This window comes from Mirounga leonina, unplaced genomic scaffold, assembly GCF_011800145.1.
Source record: "Mirounga leonina isolate KUSES-001 unplaced genomic scaffold, KU_Mleo_1.0 Mir_125, whole genome shotgun sequence".
Lineage (NCBI taxonomy): Eukaryota > Metazoa > Chordata > Mammalia > Carnivora > Phocidae > Mirounga > Mirounga leonina.
Window position 1 is genome coordinate 11761059 of NW_023270305.1, and position 20877 is coordinate 11781935.

The 20877-nt window shown below is 42.7% G+C and overlaps 1 protein-coding gene across 2 annotated transcripts; it reads right to left on the bottom strand.

The window, feature by feature from the left end:
• Positions 1-1446: 1446 nt before the first annotated feature.
• On the bottom strand, positions 1447-20093 carry WDCP (WD repeat and coiled coil containing). 2 transcript variants are annotated; one of them, XM_035000674.1, is made up of 4 exons: positions 20045-20093; positions 5678-7526; positions 3139-3256; positions 1447-1793 (listed from the first exon to the last, which is right to left on the bottom strand). In XM_035000674.1, the coding sequence occupies exons 2-4, from the start codon at positions 7505-7507 to the stop codon at positions 1666-1668; spliced, it is 2076 nt and encodes a 691-aa protein (XP_034856565.1). In that variant the 5' UTR covers positions 7508-7526; positions 20045-20093; the 3' UTR covers positions 1447-1665. The 2 variants fall into 2 exon arrangements, with proteins under 2 accessions (XP_034856565.1, XP_034856566.1); XM_035000675.1 differs by lacking the exon at positions 20045-20093 and adding an exon at positions 19726-19893.
• Between the last annotated feature and the right edge of the window lie 784 nt (positions 20094-20877).

Genomic DNA, 20877 nt, shown 5'->3' on the forward strand with positions numbered 1-20877 from the left:
AAATGGTGGATATAACTTGTACCTTGACGCACCCGCCCTGATCTTACTACGGGGTCCCCAGGCCCCCCAGGCATCCTAATAGTGTGCTTTCATCCCACCCAGACACTTCCTCTGCAAATGGAGCCAGGCCTCAGGCTGTCCTCCGCCACAGCTCTCAGGCACCTGATGACAGACCAGCGGCCTCCACTTCCATTATTCCAGCAGCCGCCTAATGCATTTGAACCACAAAATGGGCCCTTGCCTCTTTCCTATCCCAGTTCCATCTTCATAAACGGTAACAGATAGACAGGAGTCCCCAAGGGCACGAAACCTTTCTTTCCAGATAATTTTCAAGGGAAGGGGGGGAAAGATGCATATGTGCTAATGGAACCTCTCTGGCTGAAACAATTTATCTGCAGATGTGCCCTGACCAGCCACACACTCATCAATTTGTCAGGCTGCCGTCACTGAAATTTATGATCCTGTTTGAGAAGTGGTGTGTCCATCTGAGGTTGCATTCAGGGCTCTTTCCACTTTACTAAGTTGGCATTTCAGCCCATAATTATAATAAGCTGGTACTTTTTACCTACCTCAGATTCAGTGAAATTCCCAATTTTCTGAACTACTTTCTCTCAGAGACTCTTTGCTGGTCTCTAAGAGTTGAATGGAGGGAAAAGAGAAACATCAAAATGAAAGTGACAATTTAACTAAGGGAGCTGACTACTGGGAGAAAAATAGGATATTTTTATGATCCCAAAACTGGAAAAAGAAAAAAAAAAAAAAGGCATTTCAGGGAGAAAATCAGGATTAGCCACAGCACGAAATCATGCCTTAGATGTCACCTGGGCTTGGCATCGCACTATTAGCATAAGCACATGCTCCAGTGGGGTCCAGAGGGGTCAAAACACTTGAAATTTCATTTGTAATTTGCCCAGGGCTAGTTTTTCGGACCTTAGTTGGCCAGCATTTTTTAAGGAAGCAAGAGAGTTAGGTTTAAATCCTGGCAGGTCCAGCCAACATCAGAACTACTTCCTGTTCTGCCCTGGGGACAGAAGTCAATCGATTTTTTTGTCTTCTTTTGAGCTCTGCTGATTCCTGCTGGTTTGGGGTAAGAAGGATATGTCGGAGTGTATGTTCTCCAGTACCTCCTACTCTCATCTCTAAGCCAAGGAAATGATCTATAACAATGCTGAAGTACCTTTTAAGTGCTTCTCTAACACAGCTTTAACAGTTTTGGGTAAGGGACAGAAAGCCTCAGAGAAACCATAAAACACAATCCATATGGCACCAGAATACTGTTTTGTTCTGGGAATTCTGCCCTTAGGCAAAACCACACAGCCATGAATACGTAAACAACCACTTTTTGAACCATCTAACAAAGACTGAGTTCTGCCAGAGAGCAGGGAGCTGCAGCCCAGGGCGGTGGGGGTGGGGTGGGGTGGGGTGGGGTGGGGTGGGGTTGGGGGGACAAGGAGGAAAAGCAGCCGAGCCAACCACAGCAGGTGCTTCACCTCTGAGCAACTGTGCAAATCCCAGCTGAGGAGAGTCCACGGTGGAAAAGAGATATTGTCTGAATGGCCTCATCTGAAAGGGTATCAGGCCATACTGCCTAAATGGGTAGATCAGCCGGTGGCGTCTACGCTCTCGACAGTCAGGTCTCTCAAGACTTCAAGAGAAGGAGCAGGATTAAGACTCTGAGACAGAGTCCGTGAAGACATTTGCGCTGCCATCTCTGATGGTTATTTCCTGGGTGGCCGTGAATGTTAACGGGATGAAGCCTTCGCTATCAGCACAGAGAAGGATCCAGTGCGAGTCTGCAAAGTGAAATAAACACATAGGAAACTTAGGATATCTCATCTTATTCTATGAAGAAGAAGAAGGCAGATTTTTTTTTGAGGGTAAGAATAGAGTAGTTGATAATATTGAACTGATCATTGTAAGACCGTGCAGACAACTGGGTAGACGGAAGGACTGAGCACTACTGAGGGTGACATTATATGGCAGGAGCGGGTATTGATGGCATTGACGACGTAGGCATAGCTAGGGGACATCCATCTTTACCCAGGCGAGGCATTTATCACTCAGTGCTATGCATCTGATTGTGTATATAGCGCACATGTGTTAGGGGTTGTGTGTGGAGTGTCCCTATCTACTCGCTCTTAAGCATTTCTCCAGAAACTATGTGAAGGTGGGAACAGCTACTCTCTGGAGGAACCTTTACTCTTTAGATCATTACCAACCTCTAGACACCTAAGGATGCTTAGCTGACTACTGTTAGACTAGAATGGTCCAGATAATCCTGAATGGTTTGTTCTGCAGTAACCTAGGGCCAGTGGCCTTAACACATGCCTGGACCTTCTCTGGTTCTTTCAAATCTACTGTGCCTCACCTTTGACCCTGTAATTTCACTTCTGAAAAATCTATACTTTCCAAGAACAACATGTAAAATATGCAGAGAGGTTTTTATCAGTGCTATGTATGCTGCTGAAACTGGAAACCACTGGAAGGTCAAAGAAAATATGGTGAAGTGAAATATGGTACACCCGGAATGGAATAGTAACTCCACCCAGGACAGATGACAATTATCAAATCATATCACAAAGGCATGTGTCAAAACAAAAAAATGCTGGTGCTAGAAACAGATCTCATGTTCAACATGGTGGCTACCATTAGAAGAATGAGGCATAAAAAACCCACCACGCTGTGCATTTCAAGAGTAGGCACAGTTCAGTTCGCTGGCATTTAGGGATACCCTTCTCATCCCATGTTTGCTGCATATTAAAATGACCAACTCCTTTAAGAAATATTCTGCAATGCTGCTATGATCTTTATGTTTAGTGCAACAGGTATATATGTGGTTTTAATGTCATTCCTTTGCAGCTGTTATATATTGCTTTGTAACTCTTCCAGGTTTTTCCTGTGTACATTTAGGTCTTCCAGCTAGGCTGTAAGTTCCTCAAGGGCGGAACCTGTATTTCCCATGTGTTTCGGTACCTATGATAGACTTGGGTATACAGTAGGCAATGAAAAATATTTGTTAACTTTCTCGTGAATCACTGAATGGTTTGTAAACTTCACCTTTATTATCAATGAAAGTTACAAAATAGATGGTAGAGGGAGGGAGTGTGGGGTAGAACCAATTTCTTGAATTCCACCTACCATGGAGCATTTCGACAAGAGAGAGGCCGAAAGTCTGCTGGACTGTACTGAGCCTTAGTTTGCCATTGCAGAGGAGTACAGCTCTTTTTTCAACAACAGGACCTACATAATAAGATTTCTTCAAATATAAAAATAAAAGTTGTTAAACTGATTGCAGAAGCAACAGAGTTAACATTTCTTAAGAACAGAATGTGTAAGTAGTTTTTTAGAATCCTATTTACTATCATTATAACTAAACCAGCTGTGGGGCGCCTGGGTGGCTCAGTCAGTTGGGCATCTGCCTTCCGCTCGGGTTGTGATCCCAGGGTCCTGGGACTGAGCTCCACATCGGCTCCTTGCTCAACTGGGAGTCTGCTTCTCCCTCTCCCTCTGCTCCTGGCCCCGCTAGTGCTCTCTCTCTCTCTCTCACTCTCCCTCTCTCAAATAAACAAAATCTTTAAAAGGAAAAAAAAAAACTAGAACAGTTGTAAATAAGGAGCTTTTGGCTACATTATTTAACACAACAAAAGGATTAGATCTCAAAATATTTATGGGTTAAATACCATGACATTCCTACTTAAAATATTTTAGGAATTTAAAAAAAAAGAAGCAATTATGGCAAAATGTTAACAACTGTTAAATCCAGATGACAGATATTAAAAGGATTTCATTATGTAGTCTTTATGTTTACAATTTTTCATAATAAAGAATATGTTTGAAATTTTTCACAATAAAAAAATTTTAATTCAGTTTTAAACTATTCTTTGGTTCATTTAAAAACCTACATCCGGAGTTGGTCAAACAGTAGTATTTTTTTTTTAAGATTTTATTTTTATTTATTTGAGAGGGAGAGAGAGAGAGAGAGAAAGCAAGCAAGAGCACAACAGCAGGGGGAGAAGCAGATCCCCTGATGAGCAGGGTGCCGGCTGCGGGGCTTGATCCCAGGATCCCAGGATCATGACCTGAACTGAAGGCAGCTGCTTAACTGACTGAGCCACCCAGGCACCCCTATTAATTTCTATAATCTACAAAAACCTCTTTTTTTTTTTTAAAGATTTTATTTATTTACTTGAGAGAGAGAATGAGAGACAGAGAGCACGAGAGGGAAGAGGGTCAGAGGGAGAAGCAGACCCCCCGCTGAGCAGGGAGCCCGATGAGGGACTCGATCCCGGGACTCCAGGATCATGACCTGAGCCAAAGGCAGTCGCTCAACCAACTGAGCCACCCAGGCGCTCCTCTACAAAAACCTCTTATAAACTGATAACTTGGGGCACCTGGGTGGCTCAGTCGTTGAGCGTATGCCTTCGGCTCGGGTCATGATCCCAGGGTCCTGGGATCGAGCCCTGCATCGGGCTCCCTGCTCTGCGGGAAGCCTGCTTCTCCCTCTCCTGCTCCCCCTGCTTGTGTTCCCTCTCTCGCTGTCTCTGTCAAATAAATAAAATCTTAAAAAAATAAATAAATAAAAATAAAATAAAATCACTCTTAAAAAAAATAAACTGATAACTCAATAGGAAAAAAATGAGCAATAGGCAATTCATATTCAATTGGCCAAAAACCATGAAGACATACTAATAGTAAAGGAAATACAAATGGATAAAAGTGAAAAGCACTTCACACTTATCAGACTGGTGGGGCTGTGAGGAAAAGGACAGTCTCCTAGGTTGAGAAGGGGTATGTGATGATGCATTAAGTAAAAAATCTTTTGAGAGGCAATCTGGCAACTCTTTGAAAAGTAGAAACATATATATATATATACTCCTCAAATTAGCACTTCCACTTCTGGGAACCAACCCAACAGAAATAAAAGTAGGAATACAAACAGCTACATATAAGGGTACCACTACAGCAGGACTGGGAGTGACTGAAGAGAAGTGAAGAGCTAAAGGCAACGTGAATGTCCACCAAGGGCCCAGCTACATAAACAGTGTACTCTCAGCACAGAGAGTGCACCCTATGACCCCATTTTTGTAAAACAATTTTTGTAAAACACCACCACCCCCGCATCTATAGACCTATGGATACAAAGAAGTGTGTAAGATTACAGGAGTATGAACTAAAATAATGGAGGGAGCCACGTTGAGCCGTGAATTAAAGTGAGTTATGGCGGGGGGCAGGGCCACGTTCAACGGGGAATGAAAATGTTCATGATAAAAACAGATCAGCTATGATCCCATTCATGTAATATGATATATTTGCACATGCATTAAATCTTTCTAAATCGACCTAACCTTTCTCTCTGCAATGCATAAGGAAAAGTTTCCCACAGTGAAATAGCACAATAAGGAGAGTTCTTTTTTTTTTAAATATAAATTGCCAGGATGAGTACAATCATTCGTATTTTACACCAGGCAGGTGACACAATCCCAGCGTATGCTGATATGCGTGCCCATCTGGCTGGCAGCCAACCAACCTAGAGGTAGAACTCGCCCGTAACGTAACACGCCCAGCTCATGAAGTTCAGCTACAACACCATCTTGCTCGTCAATGAGCTTTTCTTGTCAGTACCCACTGGCTGCAGGAGCTTTCACATAGAGGGGCAGCTCCTCAAAGGAGAAGTTACCTGATAAGCGACGTGCACATAGGGCGGGTCCTGAGAGAGTGGATACCCAGGAGAGGACTTCTCCTTTTGTAGAACGTCTGTGAGTTCAGAGAGACGTCGCTGCACTTCAGTCAGGGTCCTAGATAAAATTTCCATTTCCTTAGACAGCCGGGAAATTTCCTTTTCCCTTTGTAAGTTCTTGCTTGGAGGCCAATCAGGAGGTTTGGGAGTTGGGGTGTGGTGGGGTGTGCCGCTGGATCTAGCCAGCGTTACCGAGCGGTTAATGGGCTCAGCATCTAGAGCGTCAAGGGCGATGGGACCGTCACAGACCCTGGTGGGAGGACTTTTGATTTCTTTAATAAGGGTTTTTCCAGGCCTCGCACTTTGCCCACTGCCATTAGCTGTTAAGAGCCCTCTGTTTGGGTGACAAAAATCTGGGGAAAGACTTTCAATTAGCTTTTTTCTCTCTGTTTTATTTAATAGAGTACTGAGAGTAGAGCCTCCACTCTGGTTTTCACGTGCTGTTACTGGAGATTCTTCTTCCAATGTTACTTCTCTAACAATCAAACGAATGATATACTCATCAGTCTTCGAAGAAGGAAGAAATGCTGAATCAGTGGATTTTTGTTCTCCTACCAAAATCAGTAATAACTTATCTGTCAAGAAGCATATGCCTTTCGGCTTTTCACTTCTCTCTAACTGAATCTGCCGGATATTTGGCACACACGATGGAATGACAGAATAGATAAAAATGACATGGTACGTATTGGAAGCCACCGCCAGCACCTGTGCTTTAGGATTAAATGCTATTAGATCGGGAGCCAGAATCCCGGGAATGGTGACTTTTCTGGTCTGGGTGACCTCTTTCTCAAAGGTCACAAGGACCAAATGTGAAGAATCCAGGCCGGTTCCTGTCAAGTAGTCCTTTTTTCTTAGACGAATAAGAGAACTACCCCCAGATTTGGCGGTATTGGAATGTATATGAGTTAGATCCAGAGAATCTGAAAAGGAAGAAGAAACAGGAGAAACTGAGGTTTCAAAGTGTGTTTCGGAAGCAACTGCCCCCTGATCCCCAGTGGGTGCTTCATCAGTAGCCGGTGAAGCACACAGACGAGTGTCTTCCCCACCAGCAGGAACATCAAAGGCTTCAGATGCATTTAAGCCACAAATCTTAGCTAGTGGAAGCTCAGTCACCACAGCGACCTGTGAGTCCGCGGTGGCTCCCATGGAGCGCACGTAGCTGTCCACAGCAAACACCGGGTAGAAGGAGCACCTGCAAAGAGTCTTCTGAGCACTGTCCCAAATATAGGAATGCAGGCTGCTGCCAACTGCCACCACCAGCCTCCGGCCATCCTGGGTCCAACAGGCACAGTGAATGAGGCCCCCCGTGTCGACATCTGCTTTCACACGGGGATCGTCACCGTGGACGCTTGGGAGGACGGACACATCCTGTGCCGTCAACACAGCCAGGACAGGACTCTTTGGATGCCACACACAGCCCTGGGGAAGGACAGGAAGTGATTCTCTAATCTCACAGGTCTGTGACATCAGCCATCTGCTTGTCTCTGTAGTGCTGGGACAGAGCCGCCACACAGCGACATGCTTCTTGTGCTGGATGGCGAGCACGGCAGGCATGTCGGCCACAGCAGGGGGGGCCCAGGACACTCCGTACACATGTTCAAACTGTCCAATGACCTTGGAGTCCCCAAACCTGGCCTCTCCACCGTGAAGCTGTAAATCAGTCAGGACTACCTGACGCCCATCAGTCCAGACAAGGCCATGAACTGGGTGTACTGCCTGATACAACGCATTCAGCCCCGTCCTGAGAAGTCTTCCTTTTCCCAACTCCATCCTTTTGGATACAGGTTGTCTGAAATCAGTAAAAAGGAAAGATTTACCAGGAGAATATAATCAGACAAATCCAAAATGTAGGACATTTTACAAGACAATTGGCTTAGGCCTTTCACAGGTCAATATTTCAAGGGGATAAAAGGATGAAGGAATTTGACAGATTAAAAGACACTACTGAGCCATAACAAGCAAATGTAATATATAAACTTTGATTGGCTCTTGAATTGAGGAAATAAAATTTTTTTGGAAGATTTATTTATTTGTCAGAGAGAGAGAGCGAGCACAAGCAAGGGGAGTGGCAGGCAGAGGGAGAAGCAGGCTCCCTGCTGAGCAAGGAGCCCGAGGTGGGGCTCGATCCCAGGACCCTGGGATTATGACCTGAGCCGAGGGCAGACGCTTAACCAACTGAGCCACCCAGGTATCCCAAGGACATAAAATTTTCTATTAAAAAAAAAAAAGATATGTTTAGAATTGGAGAAATTTGAATAGGCAACAGATATTAGAAGATATTGTAGAGTTATTCATTTTCTTAAGTGTGAACATGGTATTGTGGTTATGTAGGAGAATGTCCTTACCATTAAAATATGATGCTGAAGTATTTGGGGTAAAGTGTCATGATGCCTACAGTTTGCTTTCAAACAGTTTAGCAAAAAACAAAACCATGAAACCCTATACATTTGATATAGAAATGCAGAGAGATCAAACAGATGTAGCAAAATGTTAGTAATTCTTGAATATAGATTGAGGCTATATTGGGTATGGTACTTTCAACTTAAAAAAGTTTTCAAATTAGGGGCGCCTGGGTGGCTCAGTCGTTAAGCGTCTGCCTTCGGCTCAGGTCATGATCCCAGGGTCCTGGGAAGGAGCCCTGCACTGGGCTCCCTGCTATGCGGGGAACCTGCTTCTCCCTCTCCCACTCCCCCTGCTTATGTTCCCTCTCTTGCTGTGTCTCTCTCTGGCAAATAAATAAATAAAATCTTTAAAGAAAAAAAGTGATCAAATTAAAAAACTGAGGGGTGCCTGGGCGGCTTAGTCGGTTGAGCGTTCAAATCTTGATTTCAGCTCAGGTCATGGTCTCGGGGTCGTGAGACGGAGCCCCCGTTGTTGGGCTCTGAGCTCAGCAGGGAGTCTGAGGATTCTCTCTCTCCCTTTCCCTCTGCGTCTCCCACCACTCACATTTTCTCTTCCTCTCTCTCTAAAAAAAAAAAAATCAAAGCAAAACTGAGAAAGACTTCTTTCACCATCTAATTTCTATTCTTTTTTTTTTAATTTGAGAGAGAGAATGAGAGAGAGAGAAAGAGAGAGCACAGGAGGGGGGAGTGTCAGAGGGAGAAGCAGACTCCCTGCTAAGCAGGGAACCCGATGTGGGACTCGATCCCAGGACTCCAGGATCATGACCTGAGCCAAAGGCAGTCGCTTAACCAACTGAGCCAACCAGGCGCCCTCTAATTTCTATTCTTTCACTGGCAAACTGCATTAATTGATATTCACATCCCTGACTTTATTAGCACTTATTTCCTCAACTCCCTTCAAGAAGGTTTTTACCTCCACAGTGAAATGACACTCAACAAAGTCACTGTTGTCCTTCCTACTTCCTCATATTCAAATAGCACTTAATAATTTTCAGACCATTTTCACATTCCCTACCATTTGCTCCTTGCAACAATCTTTCACAATAATGCAAAGTTAGGAAAGTATTATCTTGCATTTTCTCATAATTTTTTTCCAGGCATTTAAATTACTAAAGTAGTACATGCTCACTGCAATGAAATTCAGACAAACCAGAAGTGTCTAAAATAAAATGAAACGTTTCTTCCTCCCCTATGCCAACACCTCCCCTCCCCAATCTCAAATCCTTGATAAAAGCACTGTTAACGATTTGGTGTGCAGCCTTTGAAACCATTAAAGAAACCTACCAAAAAAATAAATAAATACTACTACTAATAATAATAAAATAAGAAGAATTCTATTATGTGCTAAGTTTTTTTCCTTTTATTTCTTTTTAAAGATTTTTTTATTTATTCATTTGAGAGAGACAGAGTGAGCAAGAGCATAAGCAGGGGGGAGGGTTAGAGGGAGAAGGAGACGCCCCCACTGAGCAGGGTGCCCGATGCAGGGGTAGATCCCAGGACCTGATCATTACCCAAGCCGAAGGTAGATGCCCACCCGATTGAGCCAACCCGGTGCCCCAGTTTGTTTTTCTTTTAAACAAAATGTCGGGGTATAAGTCAAAGTTCCTGGGTACTAACAACAGAGACCACTCTGGCTAATTTAAGCAAAAAAAGGCGGCTCGAGAACCAGGCTCAGAAAACAAGCAGGAACCAAGTGTGGCTAGGCAGAATAAACCATGCCATCACTCTCTCCCCCACACATTAGCACCTGAAAATCTAACTTCACTGCCCCTTCTTTGATGGCAATTGCTTAAGATGCCGAATGGGGGTCCAGGGGGAAACCTCCCACTGGCTAAGCCTAGCTTCCATGCCCTGCTCTAGCTGCCAGGATGGAGAGAGGGTCTCCCCACAAAGGCTTCTGTGATAGGGTGATGGGACTCTGCCTCCCACCAAGACTCACACAAAGGGCAGTTGCCCCCAAATTAGGGAAGGGGTTTTCAAAAAATGACAATCACCACAAGGATCATATGTTACATATTATTCACTAATTTATTTTAAATCATGGGTACCTTTCCAAGTCAATAAAAATAGAGCTCCCTCAATCTTTTAAGTAGCTGCAAGGCATGCCATATTGTATCCAATGATTCCCCTGTAGGTGGGAATTCAGCTTTTCAATTTTTATTTAGATGTGGATAGAGTCTAAAAGTTTGGTACTCAGTTCTCACCACTGTTTTCCCTTTTCCTTCCTTCCAATGTCACTTACTCTCGTGTTTTTATCGTCTCTGTTTATTACTGTCAGGCCTCCATCTCTTCTCCTGGCTTCCTTGCTGAGCTGCAGTGCTAGTCATCTGTTAGGCTTCACATTATGGCTGATATTAGCCCTGCCCACACTCATTTCAAACCGGATGTGCATACAAGAAAAAAAAAATGGTTTTTTTGCTCTCAACAGCAGCTCCTTAATGGATATCACCATTCTCATATTCACTCAGGCTAAAAACTCGGGACTCCATTTGACTGCTCTCCTGTACTCTCAGTTAGTCGTCAAATCCTACTAATTCTTAGAACTGTTTCTGAATCCAGTCCTTGTCATTCCCACCAGCACTCTCCTGAATCAATCACTGGCACCTCTAACCTAGATGACTGCAATAATCTCCTCCTACTTGGTTTCCCTACCTCTGGCTTTCTTCAGTCCATCTTGTGCAAAACCAATCTTAAAATGTCCTTTTAAGTATATCATTTATCAGCTTAAAAATTGGCAGATATTAAAAAAAAAACTGGCAGACGTTACCTACTGCCTAGAGCTGTGCTGTTCAATACAGTAGCTATGAACCGCGTGTGTTTTGTAAATTTAATTAAAATTTTTAAAAATCCAGTTGCTCAGTTGCACTAGCCCTTTTTAAAGTGGTCCACAGTTACATGTGGCTAGTGGCTCTCATATTGTACAGGGCAGAACAGAACATTTCCATCAGTGAGGAAAATTCTGCTGGACAGCACTGGCCTATAGGATAAAGTCTGAATTCCTCAGTTGGGCATTCAAACCCCTGCCCAGTGTGGACCTACCTATCTCTCCAGTCTTACTTCTGTTTATTCATCTTCACAATTACAATGGCTGGCCCATTCAAAACACATAATAAATGACAGGTGAAGTGACGGCCCAGCTTAAATACCATCTCCTCCAAGAGGTCTTCCTTACTCATCCTGCTAAAGCTGATACTTTCCTCCTCTTAACGCCTATAGCCCTTATAGTCTAAAGCACTCGTGTGACATCTTCAGTTTATTACCTGCAATTACCAGTCCCTCTTTCATACACTACCTCAAATTTCACAACTCACACACAAAGTCCTTGCGAGTAGAAACCAGACTTAACTTCTTTGCCTATCAGTTCCTAGCACATTTCATTAAGTGCTGGCAAGTACTTTCAGATGGATTGCTCCGTATCCATTATATCCTAAAAGGAGTTTCCAATTGGGTCATGGTATTGCCAGGGGTTGTGTTGTGATCACATTTGTTTGTTGCTTTAGGCTCTTATGATACTGTCAATAAACCTCTTTGAACTGTATTTGGACGTTCTTTCTAAGTCTGTTAAATAATCCAGGCTCTTCAATAACAACTAAAACGATGGGGGATATATATTAAGAGATATTTCCCTCCCCTACAGGGCCATATAGTCCTAATGCAGCCATACACTAGCATTTCTCATTTTTTGTGATTTAAAAAAAAGAATGGTTAAGCAACCATACATATTAGCACAAGTTCCCGGGTCTTAAAGAACTCATAGTCCCAGTTCTTAAAGAACTCATACTGTCATTTAAATCATGAGGACAATCAAACAATATATTTATATAATTTTTTTTAAGATTTTATTTATTTATTTGACACAAAGAGACACAGGGAGAGAGGGAACACAAGCAGGGGGAGTAGGAGAGGGAGAAGCAGGCTTCCCGCCGAGCAGGGAGCCCGATGCGGGGCTCGATCCCAGGACCCTGAGATCATGACCTGAGCCGAAGGCAGATGCTTAACGACTGAGCCACCCAGGCGCCCCTTTATAATTTTAACATTCTATAAAACTAATGTAGGATTTTGCAACAATCAAATGTTTCCTTCCTGGGGTAGTTCCAGGGGGGAGAAACAGCTTTTTTTTTTTTTTTTTAAAGGTTTTATTTATTTATTTATTTGAGAGAGAGAGATGAGAGAGAGCACGAGAGGGGGGAGGGTCAGAGGGAGAAGCACACTCCCTGCCGAGCAGGGAGCCCGATGTGGGACTCGATCCAGGGACTCCAGGATCATGACCTGAGCCGAAGGCAGTCGCTTAACCAACTGAGCCACCCAGGCACCCGAGAAACATCTTTATTTCTGGTGATTATTATAATGTAGAGTCTATATCAGTGCCACAGTATGAAAATTTTTCCTTGAATCATCTTATGCACAGAACCTGGTTTACTGTTGCTTTAGTGAACTTCAAGTTCAGATGCACCAAAAGTTGGCTTTGCCTTAGTATTCAGCCAAAATCTACTATTTGGCTTGGATTTCAGCCTTTGGAAAACTGAACAGCCTAATGCTAGCATCCCTGAACAGTGTGTCCACACATATCTTAAGATAATGAGGTCAGATGAGAATAAGGCAGTAATGAGAATAAGATGGATATTCTAACTTATCTAAATGATAAGTATTCATTTCCAAATACAGACAAACATGACAAGCATTCTTTATTTAAAAGGCAAAAAATTGCCTCAGGTACATCCTATTTCAAAATTCTACCAGTGAGTTGATATATATATATATATATCTCAACTTGAGATCACTGAGTGTGTGTATATATATATATATATATATATCTATATATATCTATATATATCTATATATCTATATAGGCTGCAGGAATAAAATGTTGCAATAATAAATGACTGTGACAGATTAGTTTTAGGACAAAAACAAGAACTTTCACACAGTTGACTTACTGAGAAATAGACTAGCATAATATAAATATTAAAAAAGAGTACATTAGGGGGCACCTGGGTGGCTCAGTTGGTTAAGCGACTGCCTTCGGCTCAGGTCATGATCCTGGAGTCCTGGGGTCGAGTCCCACATCAGGCTCCCTGCTCAGCAGGGAGTCTGCTTCTCCCTCTGACCCTCATGATCTCTCTATCTCATTCTCTCTCTCAAAATAAATAAATAAAATCTTAAAAAAAAAAAAAGAGTACATTAGGTAACTTAAAGAAAAACATTTTTTGATCAACAGATGTCTATGAAATTTATTTTTTTAGATTTATTCATTTACAGAGAGAGCACATGAGTGGGGGTGGGGCAGAGGGAGAGGGAGAGAGAGAGAGAACCTCAAGCAGACTCTGCTGAGCGCAGAGCCCAACACAGGGCTCTATCCCCTGACCCGTGAGATCAGGACCTGAGCTGAAATCAAGTCAGACACTTAACCAACTGAGTCACCCAGGTACCCCGATGTTTATGAAAGTTAAATAAAAGTATAAAGCACAGTGATAGAAATTAATTCTAATTCTAATCTTGGTAAAATTGTTCATTATGTTAGTATTCATTAAACAAAAATATTTAAGAACTGTGTTTAAGGGCGCCTGGGTGGCTCAATCCTTAAGCGTCTGCCTTCGGCTCAGGTCATGATCCCAGGTCCTGGGATCGAGCCCCACATCGGGCTCTCCCTGCTCAAGCAGGAAGCCTGCTTCTCCCTCTCCCACTCTCCCTGCTTATGTTCCCTCTCTTGCTGTGTCTCTGTCAAATAAATAAAATCTTAAAAAAAAAAAAAAAGAACTGTGTTTAACTTTTAAGGTTTTTTTTAAAGATTTTTTAAAAAAGATTTTATTTATTTGAAGAGAGAGAGACAGTGAGAGAGGGAACACAAGCAGGGGGAGTAGGAGAGGGAGTAGCAGGCTTCCTGCCGAGCATGGAACCAGATTTGGGGCTCAAACCCAGGACCCTGGGATCATGACCTGAGCCGAAGATAGACAATGCCCAGGCACCCCACCCTTTTACTTAAGATTTTTTAAAGTAATCTCTATATCCGATGAGGGGCTTGAGCTCATAACCCCAAGATCAAGAGTCACAAGCTCTACCCACTGAGCCAGCCAGGCACCCCTAACTTTTAGTCTTTAAATTCTATTTAGCTATGGGTCATTTAAGTAAACATCCTAACTGGGAATTATTCACAAGTTGTGAGAATGAATTAAAGGCAGACAGTGAACTCGTCACCAGTTTTCATGAGGTGGAAAATCTCCAAAATTCCTGATAAATCATTTTCAGTCCAGACATAATAATGAAAAAGAATGAAGGAAAAAGTGTTAAATAAAAATGAGGTACCCAAAATACCTTGCAGCTGAAAGGAAGTGGCTTTTTAGCACTGAAAGTGTGTAGTTTGGTGACCACAAGTACAATCCAGGAACACCAGTATTGCTGAGAAATTATTTTTCCTATAAAATAAGCTCAAACCTTTGAAATGTAATGATGACTATAATGTTGTTTTTTTAATAATGTTTTAATAATACATTTTTAATAACAGGAATGAAATTTCAGATTTTTCTTTTGTCTCACAGGTTCATTTTATGATTGCCTCTGTGGAATACTAGTTTTTACACTTGGCCATTTATGCACCCAATATGTACCTTTTGGGCACCCCTAGTTCAAACTTCCCTGATCACAAACAAGATACTAAAAATCAGTAATTTAGGCAAAATAATAGCAATGCTCATGGTAGCAGTTCTTGGTTCAAAGTTTCAAGACACTAACAGGAATCAAGTAAACAAAAAATGTGCACTCTGACTACTAATCCTGTGTCTAAGTTACTGTAATCACAATTTTTGGGTGTAGCCTTGCTATGATGCTATGATGAATTGGGGAGAGCCAATAAAATATGCAAGATGCACTTAAAGCCTGAAATGAATCAACTCATCATGGATTCATCATGGAGTTGATCAATACAGTAGATGGCTGCCCCAAATCCTTTTTGTAAATACATTATATAACAATTGTATATAATATCATAAATGTGCATTAAGATTAAAATCTTATAAAATTAAATGCAAAAATCTAATTCCAAAACACACTGTTATTTGACAGAGTGATCATTTTTATTGCAATTCAGGATCCAACACATCTTAAAAGAATCTCCTTTTGGGCACCTGGGTGGCTCAGTTGGTTAAGCGACTGCCTTCAGCTCAGATCATGATCCCAGAGTCCTGGGATCGAGTCCCGCATCGGGCTCCCTGCTCGGCGGGGAGCCTGCTTCTCCCTCTCCCACTCCCCCTGCTTGTGTTCCCTCTCTCACTGTGTCTCTCTCTGTCAAATAAATAAATAAAATCTTTAAAAAAAAAAAAAAATCTCCTTTTTAAGGTTTTCAAATAGTTTTCTTTCATCTATATTCTTCCTTTAGAAGAAAAAAAAAAAAGAACCCAAACATGGGTATTTGTATATATTTACATAAATATGCAAACAAAAATCGGGAATGATACACACCAAAACTGTTCAAGATAGATAACTAAAATGGAGTGGGGTGATGTAAGAGGTAAGATGGGACTCTTTTATTTGTGTTTTTGAAAAAACTGTTTTATAATAAGCATGTATTCAAATAGACTTTTTGTGATTGAAAGAAGGAAATAAAGATTTAAATGTAAAAAATACTTCATAAAGAGCTCTGGGGCACCTGGGTGGCTCAGTCAGTTAAGTAACTGCCTTCGGCTCAGGTCATGATCCCAGAGTCCTGGAACCCAGCCCCGCATCGGGCTCCCTGCTCAGTAGGAAGCCTGCTTCTCCCTCTCCCTCTGCTGTTCCTTCTGCTTCTGCTCTCTCAAATAAATAAATAAAATCTTAAAAAAAAAAAAAGCTCTTTTGAACCAAACACCTGAATTTTAAAATGGCCAAAGGATATCAATAAGCAATTTACAAAATAATACAATGATTAATAAACATCTTTAGAGTGACATTCAATCTTACTAGTTATCAAAGAATTGTCTGAACTTGCAGTGTCCATTCCTTCACCACTTTTTTTTTTTTAAAGTAATCTCTACACCCAGCTTGAGGCTTGAACTCACCACCAAGATCAAGAGTGGAACACTCCAAAAAAAAAAAAAAAGAGTGGAACACTTCACCAACCAAACCAGCCAAGCACCTTCTCACCACTCGCTTCTTAACCCACTCCAAATTGACTCTATTACCACCTTTTTGAAATAACTTTCACCAACTCACCAGTGCCATCGATGTCAATGAACCCAATGGATATTTTTCAACCCTGTTTTACTGAGGTAGCATGTATCAAAGACAGAACTTGAGAAATCGCCTTCGGACCCTAAATCCACAGAAATGTAGTCTCTACCCAGTGCCTGAGTCGTACAGATGGTTCAGTGTCCAACTCTTGGCTTAGGCTCCGGTGGTGATCTCGGGGTCATGAGATCCAGCCCCATGTCAGACTCTGCACTCAACGGGGAGTCTGCTTGCGATTCTCTCTCCCTCTCCCTGTCCTCCCACTCATGCTCTCTCTCTCAAATAAATAAATAAACCTTAAAAAAAAATGTATTCTCTACCAAACTGCCTGGTGATATGCTTTTAACTTATCTGCAACTTATTTCTCATACCTCTTTGCTAGCCTTGTCCTTGCTTGTAGAGTCTTTTACTAAGGAAGACCGGTCAGTTATGCTTCCACATGATGTCAGATTAAGTGGGTCTGCGGTGGCTTGCTAAATGGAGGAATAAGTCCCCTGTTGTTACTAATGAAGAAAACTGCCATCTCTAACCCACTGGTCTTATATAAGATAATATATGTTTTCCTCTAATATCTACTTATGCACTTTTAAAGACTTTTATTGATAAATAATGCATGATACATTTTCCTGGGCAGAGAAAATTCCTAACGGGCAAATTAGATCAAAGGCAATTTATATGATATATTTTAGGCCACCCAAGTCAGTCTAATGTCATTGAGGGTATGTATGGCCAGGGATAGCACAGGGTAAGGATCTGTAAATAAGAGAAAGACAAACATGATTATGTTACTGAGATTTTTAGAAGAATTAATTTTAGTATTTTCATCCCTAGTAACAAGAACAAATTTGGCATATTTTTTTTTTAAGATTTTATTTATTTATTTGAGAGAGAGAGAATGAGAGAGAGCACAAGATGGGGGAGGGTCAGAGGGAGAAGCAGACTCCCTGCTGAGCAGGGAGCCCGACGTAGGACTCGATCCCGGGACTCCAGGATCATGACCTGAGCCGAAGGCAGTCGCTTAACCAACTGAGCCACCCAGGCGCCCCAGCATATTTTTCTAAAAAATCTAACACCAATTACAAAAATTGGTTTCAAACCTTTGTACTCCACTGCTAGTTCAGGTCTTGATCACCTCTCCCTTTTTAGTAGGGCAGATCAAGGAGAAATTCTCCAGACGCCAGTCTCTTCCTTCCCACAGAGCTTGGATGCTCTAAGTGATTGGGCAGAATCATCTTTTTTATTTTTTAAGATTTATTTGAGAGAAAGAGAGAGAGAGCACACGGGAGAGTTAGGGGAGGGGCAGAGGGAGAGAATCTTCAAGCAGACTCCCGCTGAACAGAGAGTCCCATGTGGGTGCTTGATCCCAGGACCCATGAGATCATGACCTGAGCTGAAACCACGAGTTAGGGGCGCCTGGGTGGCTCAGTCGTTAAGCGTCTGCCTTCGGCTCAGGTCATGATCCCAGGGTCCTGGGATCGAGCCCCGCATCGGGCTCCCTGCTCCACGGGAAGCCTGCTTCTCCCTCTCCCACTCCCCCTGCTTGTGTTCCCTCTCTCGCTGTGTCTCTCTCTGTCAAATAAATAAATAAAATCTTTAAAAAAAAAAAAAGAAAAAAGAAACCACGAGTTAGATGCTCAACTGTCTGAGCCACCCAGATGCCCCAGGGCAGAATCATCTCTTTAAAAAACCACAGCTATGGTCATTTTGTTCTTCTGCTCAAATACTTTGTCTCTACAGTCTACGTATATTAAAAAAGTTCTTTAAAAATGTCTTAGCAAGGTATTTCAGGCCTTCTATTTTTCTGAGATCAATATACCTTTCCAACCTTATGTCCCTGATCATAAAGGGCCTGCTGAGGAATTAGGAGGAACTAGCACACATTCATGTGATTAATGTGCAGGATGAACCTAAGAAAGAAGACTGGTAAGTTTAATAAGGGGCCACGAAATAGTTTGAATGTCACAGTGAGAAAGAGTGCCAAGTTTGTAGCTACTTCAGTAGCGAAAGAGGGCCTGATTTAAGAGATCTTTCTTTTTTTTTAAAAAAAAAAAAGATTTATCTGACAGAGAGAGAGAGTGAGCTAGCACAAGCAGGGGGAGCAACAAGCAGAAGGAGAGGGAGAAGGAGGCTCCCCATCAAGCAAGGAGCCCGATTCGGGACTTGATCCCAGGATCCTGGGATCATGACCGGAGCGGAAGGCAGCCACTTCACCGACTGAGCCACCCAGGCGCCCCTCAAGAGATATTTCTAAGGCAGATGGAATAGATAATGGTTATCAGGTAGGATATGAGTGGTGAGGAGGAAAGGAGAATTAAGGACAACACGCACATTTTTTGCTTGGGAAATTGCTGAACCATTAATCAGAGATCTATAGGGCAGAGCGTGCTTCAGGTGTGCAGTGTGTGGTAATTTTTCTATTAGATCTGCTTCATCTAAGATGTCTATGGAGTGGCAATGTACCTTAGGCAGTCAGAGGTTAAGGATCTGGGAGTCACTGTCACCATGGAGGTAGTTAGAGCCAAAGCAGTGGACAGCCTGGCTCTGAAAGATCGGAGCCAAGAGGACAAAGGCTGAAATAGCCTCTCAACCCTCAGACTATAAGATTTCAGGGAGTTTTAGGGAAAGAAAAGCTCACTGTTTCTTTAGTTCAGGGGAGAGATGGTCAGAACCAAGACCTGGTGCTCAGCCTGTGGCCATTTAATTCTGGTTTTAATCTTCTTTTATTTTTATTTTATTTATTTTTTTTTTTAAAGATTTTATTTATTTATCTGAGAAAGAGAATGGGAGACAGAGAGCACGAGAGGGAAGAGGGCAGAGGGAGAAGCAGACCCCCTGCTGAGCAGGGAGCCCGATGTGGGACTCGATCCCAGGACTCCAGGATCATGACCTGAGCCGAAGGCAGTCGCTTAACCAACTGAGCCACCCAGGCGCCCCATGGTTTTAATCTTCTTTTAAAGACAACTCTGGGCTTAGGCGAACCGGACCACTTCCTAGTAGGTTTAAACAGAGCTACACAACCCCCAATTTGTTTTTCTGTTTATTGTGTTTCCACTATAAGATAATTTCAAGTTCTTTACACTTTTTTTTTAAATTAAAACACAACAAAGGTAAAAAGGTAAATTCACAAAAAGCCATTCATCCAAAGGAAAAAAAATTATGATTACATCCCTCTGGGCTTTTTTCTATGTAGTTTTGGTTAATTTTTTTTCCCCAATCATACTGTATAATTTCGTATCACGATTTTTTCACTTATGTATTACCTTTTTCCCGTGTCATTTAAATTTTATAAATTATTTTTAGAAGCCACTTAATATTCACTAAGTGAAGTCGCATAATTTTTCCTCACTGTTGAGACGCCTGATTTTAAGGTTTTAAAGCCAACTTTACCTTATTATAAATAAGGCTGTGATAAAGGTCTTTACGCATAAAGCATGTTCTTCATTTCGGATGGCTTCCTTAGGATATATTCCCAAAAGTGTCACTAGTGAGTCACATGGAATATATTCAAACGTTTAAAGCCACCCCTCGCTCGTCCTCAGCCGCCAGTCCTTCGCACGCGTACCTCCTACTCCCATTCTCCCCATCTTCTCTGCACGCCTGGTTCTCCTCCCCACTCCCCAACAAGTGCCGGTCTCTCCCCCTCCCTCCTGGCCCACCGACGGCCCCCCAACACCAGCTAAGCTGGGCAGCAGCAAAGACAAAATACCTTTGGTAACACTGCCCACAGAAAATAAGTCTCCCGGGCGCCGCGGGATCCGGAGCCCAGGGCGAATACCGGAAGCATCGACTCTCAGGCCTCTGATAGGTGAGCGGTAGCGGGCGAGCCCTACAATGTCCTCTGTCTATTGGCTTTTGCTTGTGTCACGTTAGGGGAGGGTCCTTCCCCCTGACCAATAAGCTCGGGATTTGCCGCACAGATCTCTGGGAGTAGTAGTTTCTGTGAAACTCCATCTACAGTAAATCAGCCACACTCTAACTCTCCCTTAAGGGTAGAGTCTTCCCCCACTTCTCCTCGATTCTCTTAGTCTAAGAAAGAGTACAGGATCCCTAGAGTCAAAACGGTTTCTTAACTTTTTTGGGGAGGAGGAAAGGGGTCAGGGGGTGAGAAGGTGTTGAGGACTTCTTTAAAATGTGATACAAAAATGTTCTTATGCGTATACAAGATATTGTGCATTCAACTGAAGCCGCTCCAGGGACCTGTCCGAGTTACAAACCCCTGTTCTACACTTACCCTAAGAGTGCCTCCCCATGGCCATAGTCCAAGGACCTAGTGCGTCACTAGTCTTTAGACACCTGGGAGACTCTGGGCCACGCCGTGAAGCAGCCCATGGGGAATTTCAGATGCTGACCCTTATAGTACAGTTGACTATCATCTTTCTTGAACAAAACAGCCAGTACTCCTTTAGCGATGCTGATAACCTGAAATCTGACCTAACCACATGGGAGAGTGGGGGCGGGCTCGGGAGGGGAATGGAGGAAGAACACTCTAGGGCCCACTCTGGATGCCTCTGCTCAGGCTTTTCTCCCCGTGCCTATATT

What these genes read in the sequence shown, in the direction of transcription:
- WDCP (XM_035000674.1), bottom strand. Translation starts at nt 7,507, where the DNA reads ATGGAGTTGGGAAAAGGAAGACTTCTCAGGACGGGGCTGAATGCGTTG. An exon ending in ATGTGCACGTCGCTTATCAG is followed by an intron (nt 3,257 to 5,677) that starts GTAACTTCTCCT and finishes TTATATTTGAAG; the next exon opens with AAATCTTATTATGTAGGTCC. An exon ending in TCTTGTCGAAATGCTCCATG is followed by an intron (nt 1,794 to 3,138) that starts GTAGGTGGAATT and finishes TTCACTTTGCAG; the next exon opens with ACTCGCACTGGATCCTTCTC.